This window comes from Sinocyclocheilus rhinocerous, unplaced genomic scaffold (genome assembly GCF_001515625.1).
Source record: "Sinocyclocheilus rhinocerous isolate Xijiao unplaced genomic scaffold, SAMN03320098_v1.1 scaffold1001, whole genome shotgun sequence".
NCBI lineage: Eukaryota > Metazoa > Chordata > Actinopteri > Cypriniformes > Cyprinidae > Sinocyclocheilus > Sinocyclocheilus rhinocerous.
Genome location: NW_015666593.1, coordinates 584968 through 605025, shown reverse-complemented (window position 1 = coordinate 605025; position 20058 = coordinate 584968). Strand labels below are relative to the sequence as shown.

Genomic DNA, 20058 nt, shown 5'->3' with positions numbered 1-20058 from the left:
CAGGATTTCTATATTGCTTTGATTCAAAGTACCTCGACAGCGTTTCGAAAACACAAGGAACTGATGTCATACACCGATCAGTCTGCACACGCAAACAAAGCCAAACACTAGATATTTTAGACAATATAGAAATCCTGGCCAGGACGCGTCCTGGGAAAATGGCACGTATGGTCACCCTACTTAAAGGAATAGCTTACCCACAACTGAAAATTTGCTGAGAATTAAGCACCCTCTGGCCATCTTCATTGGAACAGATTTTAAGAAATTTACTATTACATCACTTCAGCAAATAGCTCATCTGCAGTGAATGGGTACTGAGAATGAGAGTCCAAATAGCTGATAAAACCATTACAGTAATCCACATGACTCCAGTGAAGTAAAGAAATGTGTTAGTAATAAACTGATCATTAAGATGTTGAACGACATTGAGACGATAAACTCGTATCTTGGCATAAGCAATAGTTAAAAATGTATAAAGGCCTTAATGATGGATTTGCTTCTTACAAACATGCAGCTTTTTCATGTTACTTGATGGACTGGAGTCATGCAGATTACTTGTTGATTGTTGTGATGTTTTTTATCAGCTGTTTGGGCTTTCTGACGGCACCCATTCACTGCACAGGATCCATTGGCAAGCAAGTGATGTAATGCTAAATTTCTCCTAATCTGTTCTGATGAAGAAACAAACTCTCTCTATATATACCTATATCTTTGATGGCCTGAGGATGAGTACATTTTCATTAAATTTTCATTTTTGTGCAAACTATTTCTTTAAATGTAAATATCACAAATAGCATCATTGCGGTGAAGCATGGTAGCTTTATGTTTCAGGGATCGTACTCAGGGACAGGAACCTCTGACAGACTACCTTCATTTATTTGATGGGCTTCTGAACAGACTGTTAAGTTGCACATTATTTCAGTGAAGCATTTCTCGGCTTGGTTTCCCTTCATTTCCTTCCCAGGTAAAATCTTCATTCACTCTTGTCTCACTTTCAGATGTATGGACGCTATACACAGGAGTTGGGGGCCTATGCCAAAGAAGAGGCAGCTCGTCTGCGTGAAGATGGAGCATTGCGGAGGACCACCAGTGTGCGTGGCCAGGCTCCAGAAATGATGGAGTATGAGAAGGACTCGTGTGCCAAGTGTCAAGGTGGGTGTGCTGTATACATATGTGGGCCAACTGTTTGCTGGCTGGTCTGCTAGTATCATAGCTTGCTATTTGCAGCAGTGGCTACAGAGCAAAGCTAGGAAAGCACACAAGGATGACAAGGATGAAGGGCAGCAGGGATCGAAAGAGAAAAGGGTTTTAAAGGGCAGGAGGCAAAAAGAACATGCTGAACATGCTGGAATTGGGGATTAGGTGAGACCTATGGTGGAGCTAAGTGGGAGGGATTTACTCAGGCTGATACATCTACACTCTTGTTCAGGCCCACATGGAATCAGTGGCAGTAAAACTTGGCATTAAAGGGGTGGTTGATTGCAATTTCACTTTTTTAATGTTAGTTTGTGTGTAATGTTGCTGTTTGAGCATAAACAATATCTACAAATTTACGAAGTTGAAAGTTCAATGCAAACGGAGATGTCGTCTTTTAAAATTCTGGCAGTTTAATGCCTACAAAAACGGCTCGTAGGGACTACAACAAGTTACTTCCCGGATTCGTGACGTCACAAACCCTGATAAACCCCGCCCCCGGGAACATGCAACGAAGAGGGTGAGGCCATGCTGTGCTGCTTTAGAGAAGAGGAAGAGAAAACTAGGGGTGCACAAATAAATCTATTCATATATGAATCGTGATTCTGTCTTCTAACGATTCACAAATTTCAAAATCAATGTTCTAAAGCAGCGGTTCTCAATACTGTTCCTCGCGTTCCCCTGCTCTACATACGCTCTGCATCTCTCTCTCTCTCTCTCTCTCGCTCTCTCATTCAGATCATCAGCTCTCTCTCATTCAGATCATCAGCTCAGCTCTGTTTATACACTTTTATACACCATTTATACACTTATTTTCACATAGCTATGAGAAGTGTTACTGCACGATAAATCGAAATGGAATCGAAATCGCGATTCGACAGAAGCTGCGATTGTCATGCGTATCTTTCAGTGAAACACGGTTCTGTGATCAGCAGTAAATCTCCATCCAAAGGCCAGAGGGCGGAGGGATGTTCAGACTCGCACTAGAGGCGGTTTAGCGAATCACAACACACTGGACTAGCTAACCAATCAGAGTCCATCGTGTATTTCTGAGGGAGGGGCTTCATAAAAGCAGGAAATGATCAGCGCGTTTATCAGAGAAGGGACAGAGCAGTGAAAAATAAAGGTAAATTATGTGAAAAATAATGCGTTTTTTTAAAAACGAAGCTTTAACACATGTTAGACTGCACCCCATAAACACAATCAAGCCTAGAACAAAACCAGTCAACCACCCCTTCAAGGATTCATGCTTTTCCTGCAGGATTGGAACGGCCATACTTTCATCTCCATCTAACACAATGGTTTACAAACTTTTGGAGTTCCAAGCCCTACTTTGTTCAAGACAATATTCAGAGGCCCTCCTATCTAAGCTGATATATGCCTCTAGTACTTCTGTAAACCAAAAATATGATGCAAGTTTAAAGTTTAAAGCTTTTTTTTCTGAGTGATAACAGTTTCTTAAATGAGAAAGAATCGGGAATTGATTGGAACGTTGTTAATTGCTGCATTGTCATGTGAGTCACAGGGAGAGGAAGGATTATTTTCCTGCCTTGCACATGTCATCAGAGAAGAGATGTCATTGCGCGGAGGCGGGGAAGTTATCTTGATTCAAAATTATGAGGAGACGTGAATTAAAAAAATAATGGATGATTTAATCTACCAATAAATCACTTATAATAAACACTGCAATATTCCATACAAATAAGAATTGTCCAAAGAAAAACAAATGACAAAAATGATGACAGTACTTATGTATTGTCAATGTACTCAGACAGGGATCAAGCAGCTGTTGCTATGGTTACCCCCCTCAGATGGCACGACTTCTGTTTGTGCTCTGATTAATCTAACTTTTTGTGGTTAATGAAACCCTACCTGAAAACAGATTTTTCCTCTATATGTAAAAGTTATATATACTTTTGAAACCCATCTTTAGGGGATTTTCGGGCTTGAATTAAGGGAGGCAGACCCCACGATGGGCGCCATAATTCAAACACTGACTGCTGTTCCAACTTAACCAGCAAGACTTTCTTGGTCAAAAAGCATCACCATAATACAACATGCTGGCCGACCAGCTTTTTCCTTGCATCAAACCAGCACTAACCTGCATAATGCATAGCTTTAACATATTTAAATCCATTCCACATATATTCTCCAACAAGTTCATCTGGGTCTGCTCATGCATTTGAGGCAGTTCAGTGAGACAGGATATGGTCATGTCTGATGCTTGCAGATGTGGTGTTTAACCTCCTGTTTTATAGATTGCCCTCTACTGGTGATTAATTGTCACTGGCTTGTGAAGCTGCCATTGTTTATCAATCTGGGGTGCGTTTCCCAAAAGCATCGTTTGCTAACTATGGTAGTTAGTTCCATTGAAATCTATTGGTAACGACGGAACTTGCGACCACATTTGCTTTTGGGAAACGCACCCCTGTCACTTACATTCCACAGGTGTGGCCATCACCCGAATCTTAAAGGCGTCTTCATATTTATGGTGGAGACATTTTTCCCCAATAATTTTTCAAGCATTGGCGCTGAACGCTTGCTGTTGTCTAGCCTGTAAACAACAACTTGCAGCATTTATCAGCCTGTTCAATTCCCTCTGCACCTCAGTGCAGTGCTCGCCATTCACCAGCAGGGAGCATAATCAGTCTGCGCTGTTTAGGGGTGATAGATGAGACACATAGACGTGCAGTGTATCTGTAATGAACCTCTGTGTCTTTGTGTGCCTGTGCATCTGTGTCTAGAAATGCGTCACCATTCACCAAAGGATGTATTATATGGACTTTTACATTTGAGTTTAGAGATAAAAAAATATTCGCCCAGCATTGATTTATTTTTCCATTTAATGGTACGTTAAGATGATTGGCTGAAAAAAGAGAGCTTTGAACAAAAGCAGTTGCCATTCATATTGGAAGTCTGTGATAAATTCCCTGAAAAGAAAAAGTTGAGTTCTCATTAAATAGGCAACGGTGTCTCACAGTCCAATGTTTTTAGTGCTAATGAGGTATCTCATTGGTTTCTTGTAATATAAATAGACTGCTCTTTTGGCCTTGTGTAATCTCCAAAGACACACAGCATCTGTCTCTATATCATCCTTCCTGCCTCCCTATTAAGTGTGAAAAGCATGAGAAATCTATCAGCAGTGTGCAGCACAGGTCTTCTGATCCTCCTTGACTGAGTTGAGGGGTTTGGAGGCTTGTCAGCTCACTTACCTACACACTGGTCTACAGAGCTGGCATCATATGTCTGTTTCTTTCTCTCTGTGTCTCTGTCTCATTTCTATTTTATTCCTCCATCTGACTATAAAACTCTAGCGAGCTGCTACTCTGCATGCTGCTTACATAGGTGGCTACCTACTAAGGCATCCTAACCATCATGAAACGTCATAAGTGACTGATTTGGAATGCTCTGCATATGCAGCAACACATACATGGCGCTCTTCACTGGACTCTAATAGTTTGCCGTTAGCTTGTTGCTAAGCTAACTGCATGGTGCTCGATATGCATTAAAATACACAGCACACAGAAATATTTGGTAAAATAATACATTTTTATTCACACTAACTATATTGGCAATACTTTTAAGGATTGAGCAAAGTAGATATATTTATAACGAACATTTGTTTGAGTGTAAATAGGTATTTGCACTTAGTGTAAATAGCATATTGCTAAAAATACTGCTATTTTCACTTAGTGTAAATAGAATCCATTGCTAATACGAGATTTGAAAAGGGAGGAAAAAAAAGTTTGGCAAAAGACGGGATCGAACCCGGGTCGATCGCGTCAAAAAGCCAACTGCAAGCGCTTTTCCATCTGCGCCACTGGAGCTGATGATTAACAATCACTTTTAACTAAATGTAAATAGACACCCCATATTTTTTATTCCATAGTAAGGGCAATTCATACAATACATTTAAACTGAGCTACTTTAATACCATCCCCGAACACCTCACCGTAGTATTCTGCCTTTAGTCACAACGCGAAGGCTGAGGATCTTTTTTCACAGATGTTTAATGCACTCTTCAACACAGACACCAACACCGTAGAACTAAATAAACAGGACGAATATATTAACAAACATCAGTCACACATTCACTTACATGGAAAACACCTATGAATTTTAAACTCGTAAATGAACAAAAAATGCATCCACATACCACTTTTGCCTGCTTTTGAGCTAAGAGAGTGATTGCATCTTTAAGTTTCTTGATCGGATGGCTTATAATCATGAAGAGAAACACCTTAAACTTTGCGATAATAACATTGTTCAATCTCTTCATGCGGAGTCTTGCTGAAATAAATAACAGTTGACCGTAGAAATCACAATAAGCATTATAAAATAACCAAAATATAAAATTTTACAAATGAAATTAATCAAAATTTACTGAAATAAGCAAGTGTTTAAGCAAATACACTGAGTTTGCTGTTAGCTTGTTGCTGTTGATAAAATGATACTCTAATAAGCATTAAAATTCATAGCACACTGAAATATTGGGCATCATAATACATTTTTTATTCACACTACAGTATTTTAAAATATTGTGCAAAGGATTTTTTTTTTTCACTGATCTTGTCACAGTGCGTTTTGGGATTGCCTTCTCTGTGAAGGATACATGTGATGTTTTGGCCAGAAGAGAGTATCTTGGCAGGTAGCATACCTTTTGGTTGAGAACGTGCTTATGATGTTGGCTTTGTTGGCAGCGCATTAGCTTTTGAGATGAAGTCAGTGCCAGCTTATTATAAAAAAACTTTTTTTTTTTTATCAGAAGGCTCTGTAAAAATTTTAATTACCCTGACAAAATTTAAATGGTGTCAGCACAAAAAAAAAAATTATTTAGTCATACATTTTTATGTTCCAGAAATAATATTGATATTTTTCATGACAACTATGACAAAGTGACAGATTTATAAACACACTTTCTCTTAAAGGGGTCATATGATGCGATTTCATTTTTTCCTTTCTCTTTGGAGTGTTACAAGCTCTTGGTGCATAAAGAAGATCTGTAAAGTTGTAAAGACTAAAGTCTCAAATCCAAAGAGTTCATTTTTCCACCCATGAACGAAAAACGAAAATTTAAGCTGAATTCTCGTTTCTCGTTTTTTGGAAAAAAACGAAAAAGGAGCCGTTTTCTAATTTTTCTACTTTCAATATTAAATCAAAAAACTAATGATCGAATGATACACGGATTTGCCTTAATCAACTTATTTTATTTGTCAAAACAATATGCATGTTTTTCGTGTTAGATCTAGCATCAGAGCATACAGTATATGCCCATAACCAAACAGAGCATATAAGCACATATCTCTCTCTCCCTTATATAATAACACTTTATTTGTGAATTTTAAGATGACAGAGGGGGGTAGATTTGCGTCAAGGTGTCAGCATCCTGCTGTTTGTTCTCTATGCAACTTAGAGAGAAGTCCTACCACCATAGCTGACTTAATCTGTCTATTTCAGTACTAATTGTTTTGGATCTGTGGATAAAAACAGAGAACTGGCAGCAGTCCACCAGCTCGCCCTCATGGGAAATTGTGAGGCTCAATGAAGAAAAAGCCGCATAAGTTGTCATATCAGGCAGAAAGAGGGCAGATACTATTGCCACTCACCAAACCTCCTACACCTTTCTACTCGCTCTGGGGATATAAATAGATCTTGGATATATAATACATTGTTATATTATGCATGCATGCCACATAAGGATGTCACTTCCAGTCCTGGCCTGTGACTCACTTGTCAAATACACTAAAGTCTGTGTGGGGAAGCATGGGCTCTGCATATTTCTACGGTTATTCCTCAAACTCCAATTAAGTGTCAACATATGCCACATCTCAGCACTTCTGTCTTGCGCGGTTTGGAGATAAGCACTGCAGGTTTGCGCATCCAAAATGCGGCTTGAGTTGCGGTAAATTTGGTTCGGCTTATTGCTTTCTTGGTTGTGGATTGTTACAGGGTTTATTTTGAGAGCAAATACATCTGTTGTGCCACTTCAGTGGGCAAATCGACCCATGTGCCAACTCCCGCACAAAGGGCTGCTGAGCGGGTGCTGAAGCTGGCGGGGCAGCATCTCTACACAGAGGTGTCCCTTCACCTGCCGTGACCCTTCCCTTTCTGGTGTCTTTCAGATGCGTCTTATCTTCACACACACAAGCCATTTCCTGTCTTGGTCTCTGCAACCCTGTCCACCTATGCAACAGTGCAAGTGTTCACACTCTCCGTTTTCTCATGAGTCTGGAAACATGGGATTCCAGGGGAAAACAAGCTTTTTTATAAGCAATTGTTAACTTCATTAAAGCATACTGTGCATCTACTGCTAGGTTCGGGTAATTGCTCTTGGGTTCTAGGTCATTTCCTATTCATACAGCCTATCTCTATGTTGTGAACACAGACTGACCTAAAGAACAGGGAAACAGTGGATGTTGTAGGTGCCTAATAGATTAGATCACTCAAAAACGAAAATTATGACTGAATTTACTCACACCCCTTGATCATTAAATTGAAGAATAGAAAATTGAAGAATTTTGCTCTTGCCATGCAATTACTATAAATGCATTATAAAAGTATTCCACATGACTCATGTGCTCTCTCTCTCTCTCTATCTATACACACACACACACACACACACAGACTATTAAGTACACAACAGTTATAAATATATTAAGCAGCACAACTGTTTTCAACATTGATGATAAGGAATGTTTCTTGAGCACCAAATCAGCACATTAGAATGATTTCTGAAAGATCATGTGACACTGAAGACTGGAGTAATGCTACAGGAATGACTTACATATTAAAATATATTCAAATAGAAACAGTTTTTTAACTGTAAAAGTATTTCACAATATTAAATTTTTACTGTATTTTTGATCAAATAAATGCACTCTTGGCCTGCAGAAGAGACTTGCAGACCCCAATCTTTTGATTTTAGTAGTATAAATTGATTTTTCTGCTGGTTTTGCATATTTTTAAGCTTCAGTGCCTTGGTGATCATTACTTAGAACTGCTTGGACAGGAGCAAACAGCATATTATTATAATTCACCATTTGTGTTTATAAAAAAAAAAAACGAAAGTAATACAGTTTTGGAATGACATTAGGGTGAGTATATGATGACTGAATTTTCTTTTTTTTTTTCCTTTCTTTTGGTAATCTCTATAATTTCTGTCTGCAGTCTGCACGTCACGGTGTCGGAAGTTCCTGATTTCCCGTGTGGGTGAAGACTGGATCTTTCTCATCCTCCTGGGGCTCCTCATGGCATTGGTCAGCTGGGCTATGGACTACACTATTGCCTTCTGCCAGCAAGGTAAGAGAGAGAAAAGAAAGAAAAGGACAATTTTCTGCCTGACAGGGTTCCATGAAAGTACAGATGGTGTCATTGAATCAGTCAAGTATTGTTTTTTTTTTCAGTTGGATATCATCATCATGTGTATTCTGGGATTGAAGGTGCATTAATGCTTGAACGAATTGGTGCCAACTCACTGACCTCTTTTTACAAAAGAATGAGTTTATTTACAAGGACTGGGGGTGTGACAGTTCAGTCAATTGACAAAAAAGCACAGAATTGTCTTAGCACATATCAAGGGGAATTTTTTTTAAGTTACGGCATTAGCTGCATCAAGTGCTTTCCACATATAAAAACACCTCAGAAATGTACAAAAAAAAACAAGTAGTACTTGCCAAGTAGTACATGTGAAGTCCTAGATATGTTATGACAGATGTGTTAAAATGATGTGCACTCACATGAAATGAAGAACCCAGTAGTATCAATGGCCCCAAAAAACTATTTTATATTACACAGGGCCTGTTTCTTCTCTGAGTCCACACCTTGGTCTTGTAATGTCGCATGGACTGTCAGTGGTTGTCTGCTGTGAAGTCTACATCAGAAAGGGAGCATTAAGGGTGCACAACAAGCTTTAGACTCATAAATTGACAAATGGCAAACAACTGCCATTGCAAATGTGCAAGAGCGCTCAGTGTACAGGACAGGGCCAATTGCTCATCGGTAAAGTCAGCGTGTCACAGCTGCTTGCGTTAGAAGTCCCGGTTGCTATAAAAACAGTCAGCGTACTGAGACGTGCGCTTAGGACTGCGCATGCGCACTAGCTGGTCTAGCCTGAAAAATACGCTTTTTTTAATGCTATTTGAGCAAATGAAACAACATTTATGAGACAGTTGTTGTCAGAGTTCATTGTTAATTTCAAATATAAAATGTAATCTTAAGCTTGGTGAACAGTTTTGGAGAATTTGAGAATTTGCCCATTCAGAGAGATAGGAGCTGCATTTGCATGCCCGAGAGGAGTTTCAAAGATGGCCGCCGAGTGAAATGACTTGCCTTAAAGGGACTTTGAAAACACCAGGGGGACCACTGAGATCATATTCAGCTAATTCAAATGATCCCAGTGATCATCCTATTAGTGTGCACTTTTGATTCAGTTAGGGGCATTTCTTCAATTAAAATTTAAACAAATCTTCTCTTTTTCATCCATGCCAGTAGGTTTCAGTATAAAGTTTTTGAATCAGTCAGGAAAATGAATTGAAACAATTAACAACTAAATAACAGTGTACAAGTAAATGTAGCTGTATAGTAGTCTATAGTGTGATTCAGTTAATGGGCATTTCTTCAATTAAAAAAACTCAGCTTTTTCATCCAAACCAATAGGTGTCAGTATAACTTCAAGACAACTGTCGAATTGGGTAGGAAAGTTAATGGAAAAACTAATAAAAGAGCACAAGTTTGATTCAGTCATGGGCATTTCTTCATTAAAAAAAATCGTTGCTTTTGTATCCACGCCAATAGGTGTCAGTATAAATTCTTAGACAGCTGTCAAATTGGGCAGGAAAATGAATTAAAAAAATTATCAACTAAATAACAAATCACAAGTAAATATTGATGTATAGTCTATAGTTTGATTCAGTTATGGGCATTTCTTCAAATAAAATTATATATATATATATATATATATATATCTTTTTCATCCACATGAATAGGTGTCAGTATAAATTCTAAAATAACTGGGCAGGAAAATGAACTTAAAACATTAACAATTAAATAACAAAGCACAAGTAAATGTACATGTATAGTCTATAGTTGTGTACCAGATGACTATACATTATGCAATTTTACTACATACTCATACCACCTAGTTTATGAATTTTAGACATTTTAGTAATTTTAGAATTTTCTGAGTGCATGTTGAGAACATTACGTGTCCAGCATTTTTTGGTTTATTAAGTGTATATCCAGGTATATGAAGTGTACTTTTTCTTTCTGCAATTTTCAATATGAACACACAACTCACTATTTATACTACAAATGGCATAGAATAGCGCACAAGCACACGCATTGGTACGCATATTATTCCTCTACAGAGATGTAATTATATTGTGTGTGTCTGTGTCTGCAGCCCAGAAGTGGATGTATGGTGGTCTGCACAGTAACATGTTGCTGCAGTACCTGGCCTGGGTCACTTACCCAGTAGTACTCATCACATTCTCCGCCGGCTTCACACAGATACTGGCGCCACAGGCAGTGGGTGAGATACGCACACACTCACCAATGCTCACGTAATCAATTTAAACCAAATGGCCTTTACGTGTTCTCAGATCTCTTTGTAACCCCCTTCGTCTTTTCTTCCTCTAGGCTCTGGGATCCCAGAGATGAAGACCATTCTCCGAGGTGTGGTGCTAAAAGAGTACCTCACTTTCAAAACCTTCGTCGCCAAAGTGATTGGCTTAACTTGCGCCCTTGGAAGTGGCATGCCTCTGGGCAAAGAGGTGCATGAGAGGGGATATCTGATCCTAGATAAGCGTTCTAATGCTAAAATACTTTAAGCCTTTGCCCTGTGATCACATCTGTTATTTCTATCTCCTCTTGCGTCCTCTAGGGACCATTTGTTCATGTTGCCAGTCTGTGCGCTGCTCTGTTGAGCAAATTCATGGCCTTGTTTGGAGGAATCTACATGGTGAGATACTTTCTATAAATGGTGACTTTTGTCAGTAACTTTCTGACATCTCATACTTTGGTGACACTTTATGATACAAACATTATTACAACATATTAAGCTTTACAAAACATAATTTACAATCAAATAATCAGAAATGTCAGTGGCCCCATTAAGAATTTGCACTCTTTTGGGCACTGATGTCACACTCTAAAATGTGTGAATTTCATTGTATTATAAAACAAATGTGCACATGTTCCAACATTTTGCTCTTTTGTGCACACGGATTTAGTTTTAGTTTGAATCTGCCTGATATTTTCAGACTCTTCTTGAAAAGGGAAAAAAAATGAAAACAACAATAGCTGGGGTACCATCTGCTAATAATATTTGACTGTACTTTAACTATTGATCAATTAAACATCATGTAATATTTGTTAAATGCATCTTAATGAAGTGGCCTGTTAATAATGACCCATTAATGAGAGATATTATAAAGCGTTACCAATGACTTGTGTTTGTATCACAACTTTACATGTCACTGCAACTGGAACGTCATGGCCTTGTTCTTCCAGTCTCATCTGCGTGTATCGTACAAACAAGCAGCTGAGGGTTCTCTAGGGTTTTTTGTTAGTCTGTGATTAGTCCAAGTACATAAGGTGTCGGTTCTCGAAGGAATTGCAAGCACAGTGAATAGAGCCGTTTGTCGGCCTTTATGTGATTCAATATCAACCTCCTGGACTCTGCCCACAGAGTAACGTGAGAAATCACAGCACGCTGGGGAATGGATCAATAACATGTTGTTAGAGCAGAGTGAATCTGACAGAAAATCGGAGACCATAAACATTGCGGCACATTTTAACTGTGGCACTGTAATTGAATGCGCTTTAATTAGGCAAATGTCAATGGCATGTTTGCACAGTTAATCAGGCAGTGGGGTCTGGGGTAACGGGCCGTGCTGATAATTATTTGTCTGACACCTCATACCTGTGGGTCTTACTTTTGATAGTGGGATATGAATGAGCTCCAATTAGGGCCAGGGTAAGATAGAATATTTTGAATTAAATGATTTATTTTTTGTAGATACAGACTTGAAACGTAAACAACAGTGTCAGTACTTAAAGTATTGATAGGTTTTGAAAGAACAGAGTGCAGATATTCACATGTATGTGTGTTATTTTGATTTACTGCTGAAGGAAGAGCCCTTTGAGGGAAACAAGGTAAGATGCAGGTATTATTATGTTTGGGTGTGTCCATGTGAACAGATTTATTGAAAGTGTTATAATGAAAAGAAAAAAAAATCTAATTTTATTTTTTTAAATCTCCATTTGTGGTTCTTTTTTTTTTCCTCAAGTTTACCATTTTTCCATTGTAATTTAGAGTCGTACTGGACTTCATCCTCCCTGGCCATAGCAAACCATTCACAAAGATAGCATATAGTGAATGAAAGAGCAGTGTTTGTCCATTTTTTTATTGTGTTCATAGCAATACCTTGTTCCGCATGTCATTGCCATGTATCCATCAGTGTAATTACCCTGTTCCACTTTTGGCTGCCTGTAAAATGCCACCGCGACATGTCATTTGAAACAGGATTTGCATGTATTTGGGTTTTCTTGTTAATCTGACAGAATGAGCTGAGAAACACAGAGATGCTGTCAGCCGCCTGTGCAGTGGGGGTGGGCTGTTGCTTTGCGGCCCCTATTGGAGGTAAGTCCAGACATTGCGATCATAGCTGGCCACTGGAGATAACGCCATATCACATTTATAACAGTAACATTCCCCTGTATACTTCCAGCTTTGAGCTGAGTTGTTTGTCGTATGATCTGCTGTGTTGTGGCAGGAGTGCTGTTTAGTATTGAGGTCACATCTACATTCTTTGCTGTGAGGAACTACTGGAGAGGATTCTTCGCTGCAACCTTCAGTGCCTTTATCTTCAGGGTGCTGGCAGTGTGGAATCAGGATGAGGGTGAGGGAAAAATCCGTTATGATAGCCAACACAGTCAGATGATTCAGATTTCTGACTGTCATTCTCTCTTCGTCATATTGCAGAGACAATCACGGCTCTCTTCAAAACGCGCTTTCGTCTGGACTTTCCCTTTGACCTACAAGAGCTTCCAGCTTTTGCTGTGCTCGGGTTTGTGTCTCACCTTTGCCATCTATCTCCTAAACAGAAATGTGATTTGCATAATTTAAATTACGGTAGTCAAAACACTGATTTCATGCAAACCAACATCCTTGTCTAAGAACATTTGTGTTAAAAATGTCTAAGCTCAGTAGAACAGTTTATTTGCAAAGCGTATACTTCTGCTTTCAAACATGTAGAGTTGTGTTCTGGTTGACAGGCCAGGTTCACACGTCTAGTGTTTAAATCCAACTAGTTAGTTCGTAGTTGTAAAATAGAAATGTGCAATGATCGTAGTTATGCCTCTTGTTTTATGAGATTAATGCTTCTTCTTATCTGTTGTTCTGTTGTTGTTTGTTTGTTTGTTTGTGTTTTTCTCAGGATTGCCAGTGGTTTTGGTGGGGCGTTGTATGTCTACCTGAACAGGATCATAGTGGAGTCTATGAGAAAACAGAAAACCATCAACAAGTTTTTGCTAAAAAAGTGAGTTTTTTTTACTGCTTCTCAACAGTATTTCTCATTGTCCAATGTATTTTATTTAGGTACTAGCTCAGCATAAATTTTCATTTCATGGTTAAGAATGTTACAAAAAATATTACTTAATAATAATTAAACGTTTATTTGTATTTTAGAAATAAATAAAATAATTATATAATATTAAATTATTATATTATATAGTAAAATATTTATTTTTTTAATGTAAAAGGTCATTTTTCTTTCTCGTGTTTGGCATCCCATAGAAGACTAGTGTATCCGGCAGTGGTCACTCTTCTTGTCTCTACACTCACCTTTCCTCCAGGGCTTGGACAGTTCATGGCAGGCCAGGTCTGATGTTTCATATTTATTTTGTGTCTCATCGAAATTTCTTCAGATTTCCTTCTCTGTATCTTTCTTCTTTCTACACAGCCAGACTTTTTCAGTCTTTCAAGTGTACTTCATGCTGATAGATTTATTTGTTCCAGATCAGTCATTATGCATTAAATAACAAACTGCGCTGCCTCCTCATTTAGCTGACTCAACATGAGTCACTAGTGGCACTGTTTGACAACCAGACCTGGTACAAGCAAGGTGTTGCTGAGGAGTTTGCATACTCAAGTCAAGTACCTCAGGCCTGGAAGCATCCACAAGTCAGTGTGTTCATCACACTCCTCCTCTTCATTGTCATGAAGGTGCGTCTCATCATATTATGTCAAATATAAAGACCATGATTGTTAAAGGAATAGTTCACCCAAAAATAAAAATGTGCTGAAAATGTACTCACCCTCAGGCCATCCGAGATGTAGATGAGTTTGTTTCTTCATCTGAACATATTTGGAGAAATGTAGCATTACATCATTCGCTCACCAATGAATCCTCTACAGCAGGGGTGGCCAATGTCGGTCCTGGAGATAAAAACTCACCTGCCTGTAGCTTTCTAGTAAGGCTTAGACCTTGATTAGCTGGTTCAGGTGTGTTTGATTAGGTTGGAGCTGAACTGTCCAGGACTGTGGCTCTCCAGGACCAACGTTGGCCACCCCCAGCTCTACAGTGATGAAGACAGATGACATATGATAAAAAATTACAATAACCCACAAGTAATCCAGTCCATCAATTAATGTCTTGTGAAGTGAAAAGTTGCTTGTTTGTAATAAATAAATACGTCATTAAGATGTTTTTAATTTTAAACCATTGTTTCCGGCTAAAATACCAAAAAGTCCACATTTCATAATATTTCTTCCTCCAGCAAAAATTCCATCCTCTGTTGTCAAATCAAAATCCACCAACCTATTTCTTTAGAATGGTGCTTGATCTGTGCATATTTATCTCCTGTTTTTAGACAAGACAACTTTTTCACTGAAGAAATATTATGTATCCATAATATTATAATATCTTAGATAGAGAACCATAGCCGGAAGCAATGGTTTGAAGTTAACAACATGTTGCTGGATTTGTTTATTATAAACACACCGGTTTTTAACTTTTCTTTATGCACCAAGAGCTTGTAACACTCCAAAGACAAAGGAAAACTTGAAATCACATCATATGACCCCTTTAATTGATGGACTGGAATGGTGTGGTGAAGTTTTTATCAGCTGTTTGGACTCTCATTTTGACGGCACCCATTCACTGCAAAGGATCCACTGATGGTGATGTAATGCTTAAATTATCCAAATCTGTTCTGATGAAGAAACCAACTCATCTACATCTTGGATGGCCTGAGGGTGTGTATATTTTCAGTGGGTGAACTATTCATTTAACAGCAATGTAAAACTCTGAGCAATATGTGAATGTAACATATTGTATTATACATCTTCTCTTGTAATTATTCTAGTTGCAAAAATAAATAAAACATATGGTCATATTGTCTCTGAATATCAGTCACTCAGTATTAACTTCTGGTTTGAACTATTGTATGTGTTGAATTGTGCTTATATAGTAAAAACCAGCACAGATTTGATTCGGCTGCAGGAAAATCACAGCCGTCCTGATTTTCACTACAGCATCGCGATTGCGAGTGTGATATTGCTTAATTATTAAACAGTGTCTTTGTTCAAGTGTGTGACCTTGTGGCTTCTAAATGTTTTCCTCAGTTCTGGATGTCAGCTGTGGCCACAACAATGCCTGTGCCTTGTGGGGCCTTCATGCCGGTTTTCCTCATTGGTATGTGATTATCGTGTGCGTGTGTTGTTTTTGAAAGTCAACACTGTGGGATATGCTTTTTTGGTTTCCATTTCAATTCACTATTGTATGAGCGAGCACTTTTGAACATTATTTTGCTCTTGTGTTCATACCAGCCATCATACTTTAGTTTGTTCTTAATGGTTGTTTTCCTTTTCCCGCAATCATGTTCTCCATTTCCATCCCTCATCACTGTCTGACTCACTAAAGCCTGTGTGTAAACTCGTGAAATCACTGCAGCTTTATTCAGGAGTCAATGTTTGTGACCTCATGTAAGTATACGTCAAGCACGTGTTACTAATTTGGTGTTTTTGTCACCCCCAAAATGTCATTGAATCTACGTTGTGAATTCTGTGTGTCGTACAGGGGCTGCGTTCGGTCGACTGGTCGGCGAGAGCATGGCCGCCGTCTTCCCCGAAGGAATACACGCTGACAACACTGTATATCCCATAGTTCCCGGCGCATATGCAGTTGTAGGTGAGACCGTCGATTGTGCATGCCTTCTCACGGATGCCCATTTGTTTTCTTTCAAAAGCCATCAGTTTCAGCCCGTCGTGGCTATATCTTATTCACACACGTAATTGAACCTGCAGGGTGTTGTATGCAAGAGTCATACATTTTTCATTAACCCACACAGACCAACAGCCAAATTAGATCTTGCCTGTGGAAATGGCTTCAGCGGTAGCGCTGCATTGTGCAGCGGAGCAAAAAGCTTGTCAGGAGCACAATAGGAAATCAGATGGCTTGCGGCGGGTGACTGCTACTGTAATTTGATACGAGATGAAATGGTGATTCCCACAGGGGCGGCGGCTCTTTCTGGCGCAGTCACTCACACCGTGTCCACCGCCGTCATTGTGTTCGAGTTGACCGGTCAAATCTCGCACATCCTGCCCGTGATGATCGCTGTGATATTGGCCAATGCCGTGGCTCAGAATCTGCAGCCTTCCCTCTATGATTCCATCATCCGGATCCAGAAACTTCCCTACCTGCCAGAGCTGGGCTGGGGACAGGAGTGAGGGCTGTTACGTAACTTCCCCAAATTATCACTCTCATATCATTCCCCTGGCTTTTTGAATGCTTACTCCCATCTCTCTCTCTTTTTTTTACCTGTAGGAAATATAATATCCGTGTGGAGGACATAATGGTGAGAGACGTGCGATATATCACTCTCTCCTCCTCTTACCGGGACCTGCAGGAAGCTCTCATAACAGGCCAGCTTAAAACCCTGGCCTTGGTGGAGTCCAAAGGTGAGTCATATAAAATATCTGTAATAAAGGTATATTTTGCAAAAAAAATCAGTTGTTCTGCATATGTCCTTCATACCACTATCACTGTCTTACATTAGGAATTGTAAGACAAATTTTAGGCAGTTTTCTTCCCAAACTGTCTTTTTTCCCCATTTTGCTCAATATAGAAGAGTGATTCGGCTGAAATAACTCTGTAATATCAGCTTTTGATTGCTGAACCATTTTCGGCAAGAAATGCGCAGTGTTCAAAATGAGTTTTCAATGACTGATGCCAATATCTAGAGAGCAAAGTAGTGTGTGTGTGTGTGTGTGTGTGGTTGTCTACTATATACTGTATAATACATACATTCATACAATTTCTTAAAAAAAAAAAAGCAAACTTGCTGACCTAAAACTATACTGCATATTAAAATTATTTTCATTACTTTCCAGAAAGGCTACATTAAACTGAATAAATGTGACAGTAAAGACATTTATAATGTTACAAAATATGGTCACACTTTATATTAGGTGGCCTTAACTACTATGTACTTACATCAAAAAATAAGTACAATGTACTTATTGTGTTCATATTGTATTGCAAAACACTTTTGCTGCTATTGAGGTGGGATACGGGTACGGTTAGACTAAAATAGAAGTACAATGTAAAAACATGTATGTACAACAGTAGTTAAGGCCACCTAATATAAAGTGGGACCCAAAATATTTCTATTTCAAGTTAATGCTGTTCTTTTGAACTTTCTATTCATCAAAAAAGTATCCACAAAAATATTAAGCAGCACAGCTGTTTAATACAAAATGTTACTTGAGCACCAAATCAAGTATATTAGACTGATTCTGGATGATCAAGTGATACTGAAGATTTTGAAATAATCTAAAGAGCGCCTAACCTACAGAAGAACATCTGACCGTTTGTACAAAGAGTCACATCATTTTAATTGTTTGATTAGTGCAGAATCTGAAATATTTGGTATTCATTTTTTTTTAAAGCTTTTATTTGTTTTAACTTTTTTCAAAATCCTTGACATTTGTTTAAATCAAGGTTTATATTTAGATTTTTTTTAAGAGTAAAATATGCTAATAGCGATTCTGAGTTAATATATTGCTTGACCACGAGAAGTGTACAGTTGTAGATGCCTGGGAAGTACAGGTCTTCTCGGGTCCTAAAATCTGTACCCGACCCGAATCACTTCTTGCCCGAACCCGACGTGCATAAATTATTTTTTCAAAAAGAAAAACCCGACCCGAGACAGACCCGATGAAATTAGACCCGAGTCCGACCCGACCCGACAGCATTTAATTTCGGACCCGACTGGACCCGAACGTAAACGGCATTGACGTGTGCACAGCCTGCAGCCATACAGCCAGTCAGGAAAATCCTGGCGTCCTGCTGATTTAACGCGAACGTGCAAGTACACATTCAGGATAGTTGAAAAGAATTTGGGTCTTATCGGGTCCATTTGAAAAAAAAGCACATTTATTTAAATTACCCGAGACCCGAGGCCGCTAATACCGAACCCGACCCGTGTCCGAGGCACTCGTAGAAATTTTGGACCCGAACCCGATCGGGTCTCGGCTCGGACCTCGGGTTTTCGGATCCAAGTGGACCCGTGAAGACCTCTACTGGGAAGTAAATGAGCTTCTGAATGAATATGAAGAAACAGTTTAGTTTAGGTGTTTGTATGATGCTTGAAAATGGAGAGTGTGCTAAAAAGGAAAATACAAGTGTGTAAAAATGAGGCTGTAAATACTTTTTGATGTTTTGCTGATTTTAGTACAGTTTCTTTTCCAGACATTTTCTTGATGTTCCCAAATGAAAGCTCACAGTTGGAAATGTAATCCCACAATTCCACCTCATATCCTGTGACAGACACATTCTTTACCTTCTCCATCTCCTTTCCCGCCCTCCCACAATTTCCCTTTGCTATCCCCCATTCCTCCAGCTATCCCGCTGTGTCTCTCTCACTTCTCTCTTTCTCTCTCTTTCTTTCTCTTTCTGGTCTCTCTGCTGTCTCCCTTGCCTGTGTCCCCACCTGGCTCCAGAGTCCATGATCCTGCTGGGCTCTACAGAGCGCTCCCAGCTTCAGTCCCTGCTCTCGCAGCAGCTCAGCCGAGCTCGCAGGCTGGAGTACTTGAGAGAACGTGCTCAGGACAATGGCACCCATGTGCCCACCTTCCCCCAAGACTCTCCCTCCAGGACTGGTCATGGCGTACGTTTCCTGGTATGAGAGAAGACGCTAGTGTTAATTACAATACAGGAATGAAAGGCATTTTTCCCCCATATAATTTTATATGGTCATTATAGAGATGAATCGGACATGGACTACCATTCAAAAGTTTGGGGTCAATACTTTTTTTGGTCACACTTTATTTTGAGGTCCAATTCTCACTCTTAACTAACTATCAACTATGACTTCTGCCTCAATAAACTCCTAATTACTAAGGTAGTTGTTAAGTTTAGGTATTGGGTAGGATTAAAGGATGCAGAATATAGTCATGCAGAATATGTGCTTTATAAGTAAATATATGTCTATTATTAACATATTGGCTGTTTATTAGTATACTAATAAACAGCCAATATGTTAATAATAGACATGCTAATAAGTAACTAGTTAATAGTGAGAATTGGTCCCTATACTAAAAACCCTAAACCCTAAAGTGTTAAACGTTTATTTATTTATTTAATATTTTTATTCAGCAAGGACGCACTGACCCCAGACTTTTGAACGGTAGTGTAGACTTGTGAAAATCTACGGTAGGTTAAAGGAATAGTTCCACCACAAATTAAAATTGTTCTCGCATGTTGTTCTAAGCCTGAATGCAATTTTTCTGTGAAACTGAAATCTCACATGCACTTTCAGATTGCACAAGGTTTTACATGCCAAAAAGCCATCAGGGATGCA

General features: G+C 39.0%; 1 protein-coding gene across 2 annotated transcripts in view; it reads left to right on the top strand.

The window, feature by feature from the left end:
* Window positions 1–20058, top strand: part of LOC107732945 (chloride channel protein 2-like) — a 61068-nt gene that overhangs the window by 23268 nt on the left and 17742 nt on the right. The window contains exons 1-17 of one of the 2 annotated variants that reach the window (XM_016544413.1): window positions 999–1152; window positions 8362–8493; window positions 10595–10723; window positions 10831–10964; window positions 11075–11152; window positions 12325–12348; window positions 12757–12835; window positions 12969–13094; window positions 13178–13262; window positions 13632–13733; window positions 13991–14075; window positions 14261–14419; window positions 15821–15890; window positions 16275–16385; window positions 16710–16920; window positions 17022–17155; window positions 19199–19377. In XM_016544413.1, the coding sequence (XP_016399899.1) occupies window positions 999–1152; window positions 8362–8493; window positions 10595–10723; window positions 10831–10964; window positions 11075–11152; window positions 12325–12348; window positions 12757–12835; window positions 12969–13094; window positions 13178–13262; window positions 13632–13733; window positions 13991–14075; window positions 14261–14419; window positions 15821–15890; window positions 16275–16385; window positions 16710–16920; window positions 17022–17155; window positions 19199–19377 (1992 nt within the window). Of the gene's footprint in view, window positions 1–998; window positions 1153–8361; window positions 8494–10594; window positions 10724–10830; window positions 10965–11074; window positions 11153–12324; window positions 12349–12756; window positions 12836–12968; window positions 13095–13177; window positions 13263–13631; window positions 13734–13990; window positions 14076–14260; window positions 14420–15820; window positions 15891–16274; window positions 16386–16709; window positions 16921–17021; window positions 17156–19198; window positions 19378–20058 lie in introns of those variants that run through there. The other variant, XM_016544412.1, reaches the window with a different exon arrangement.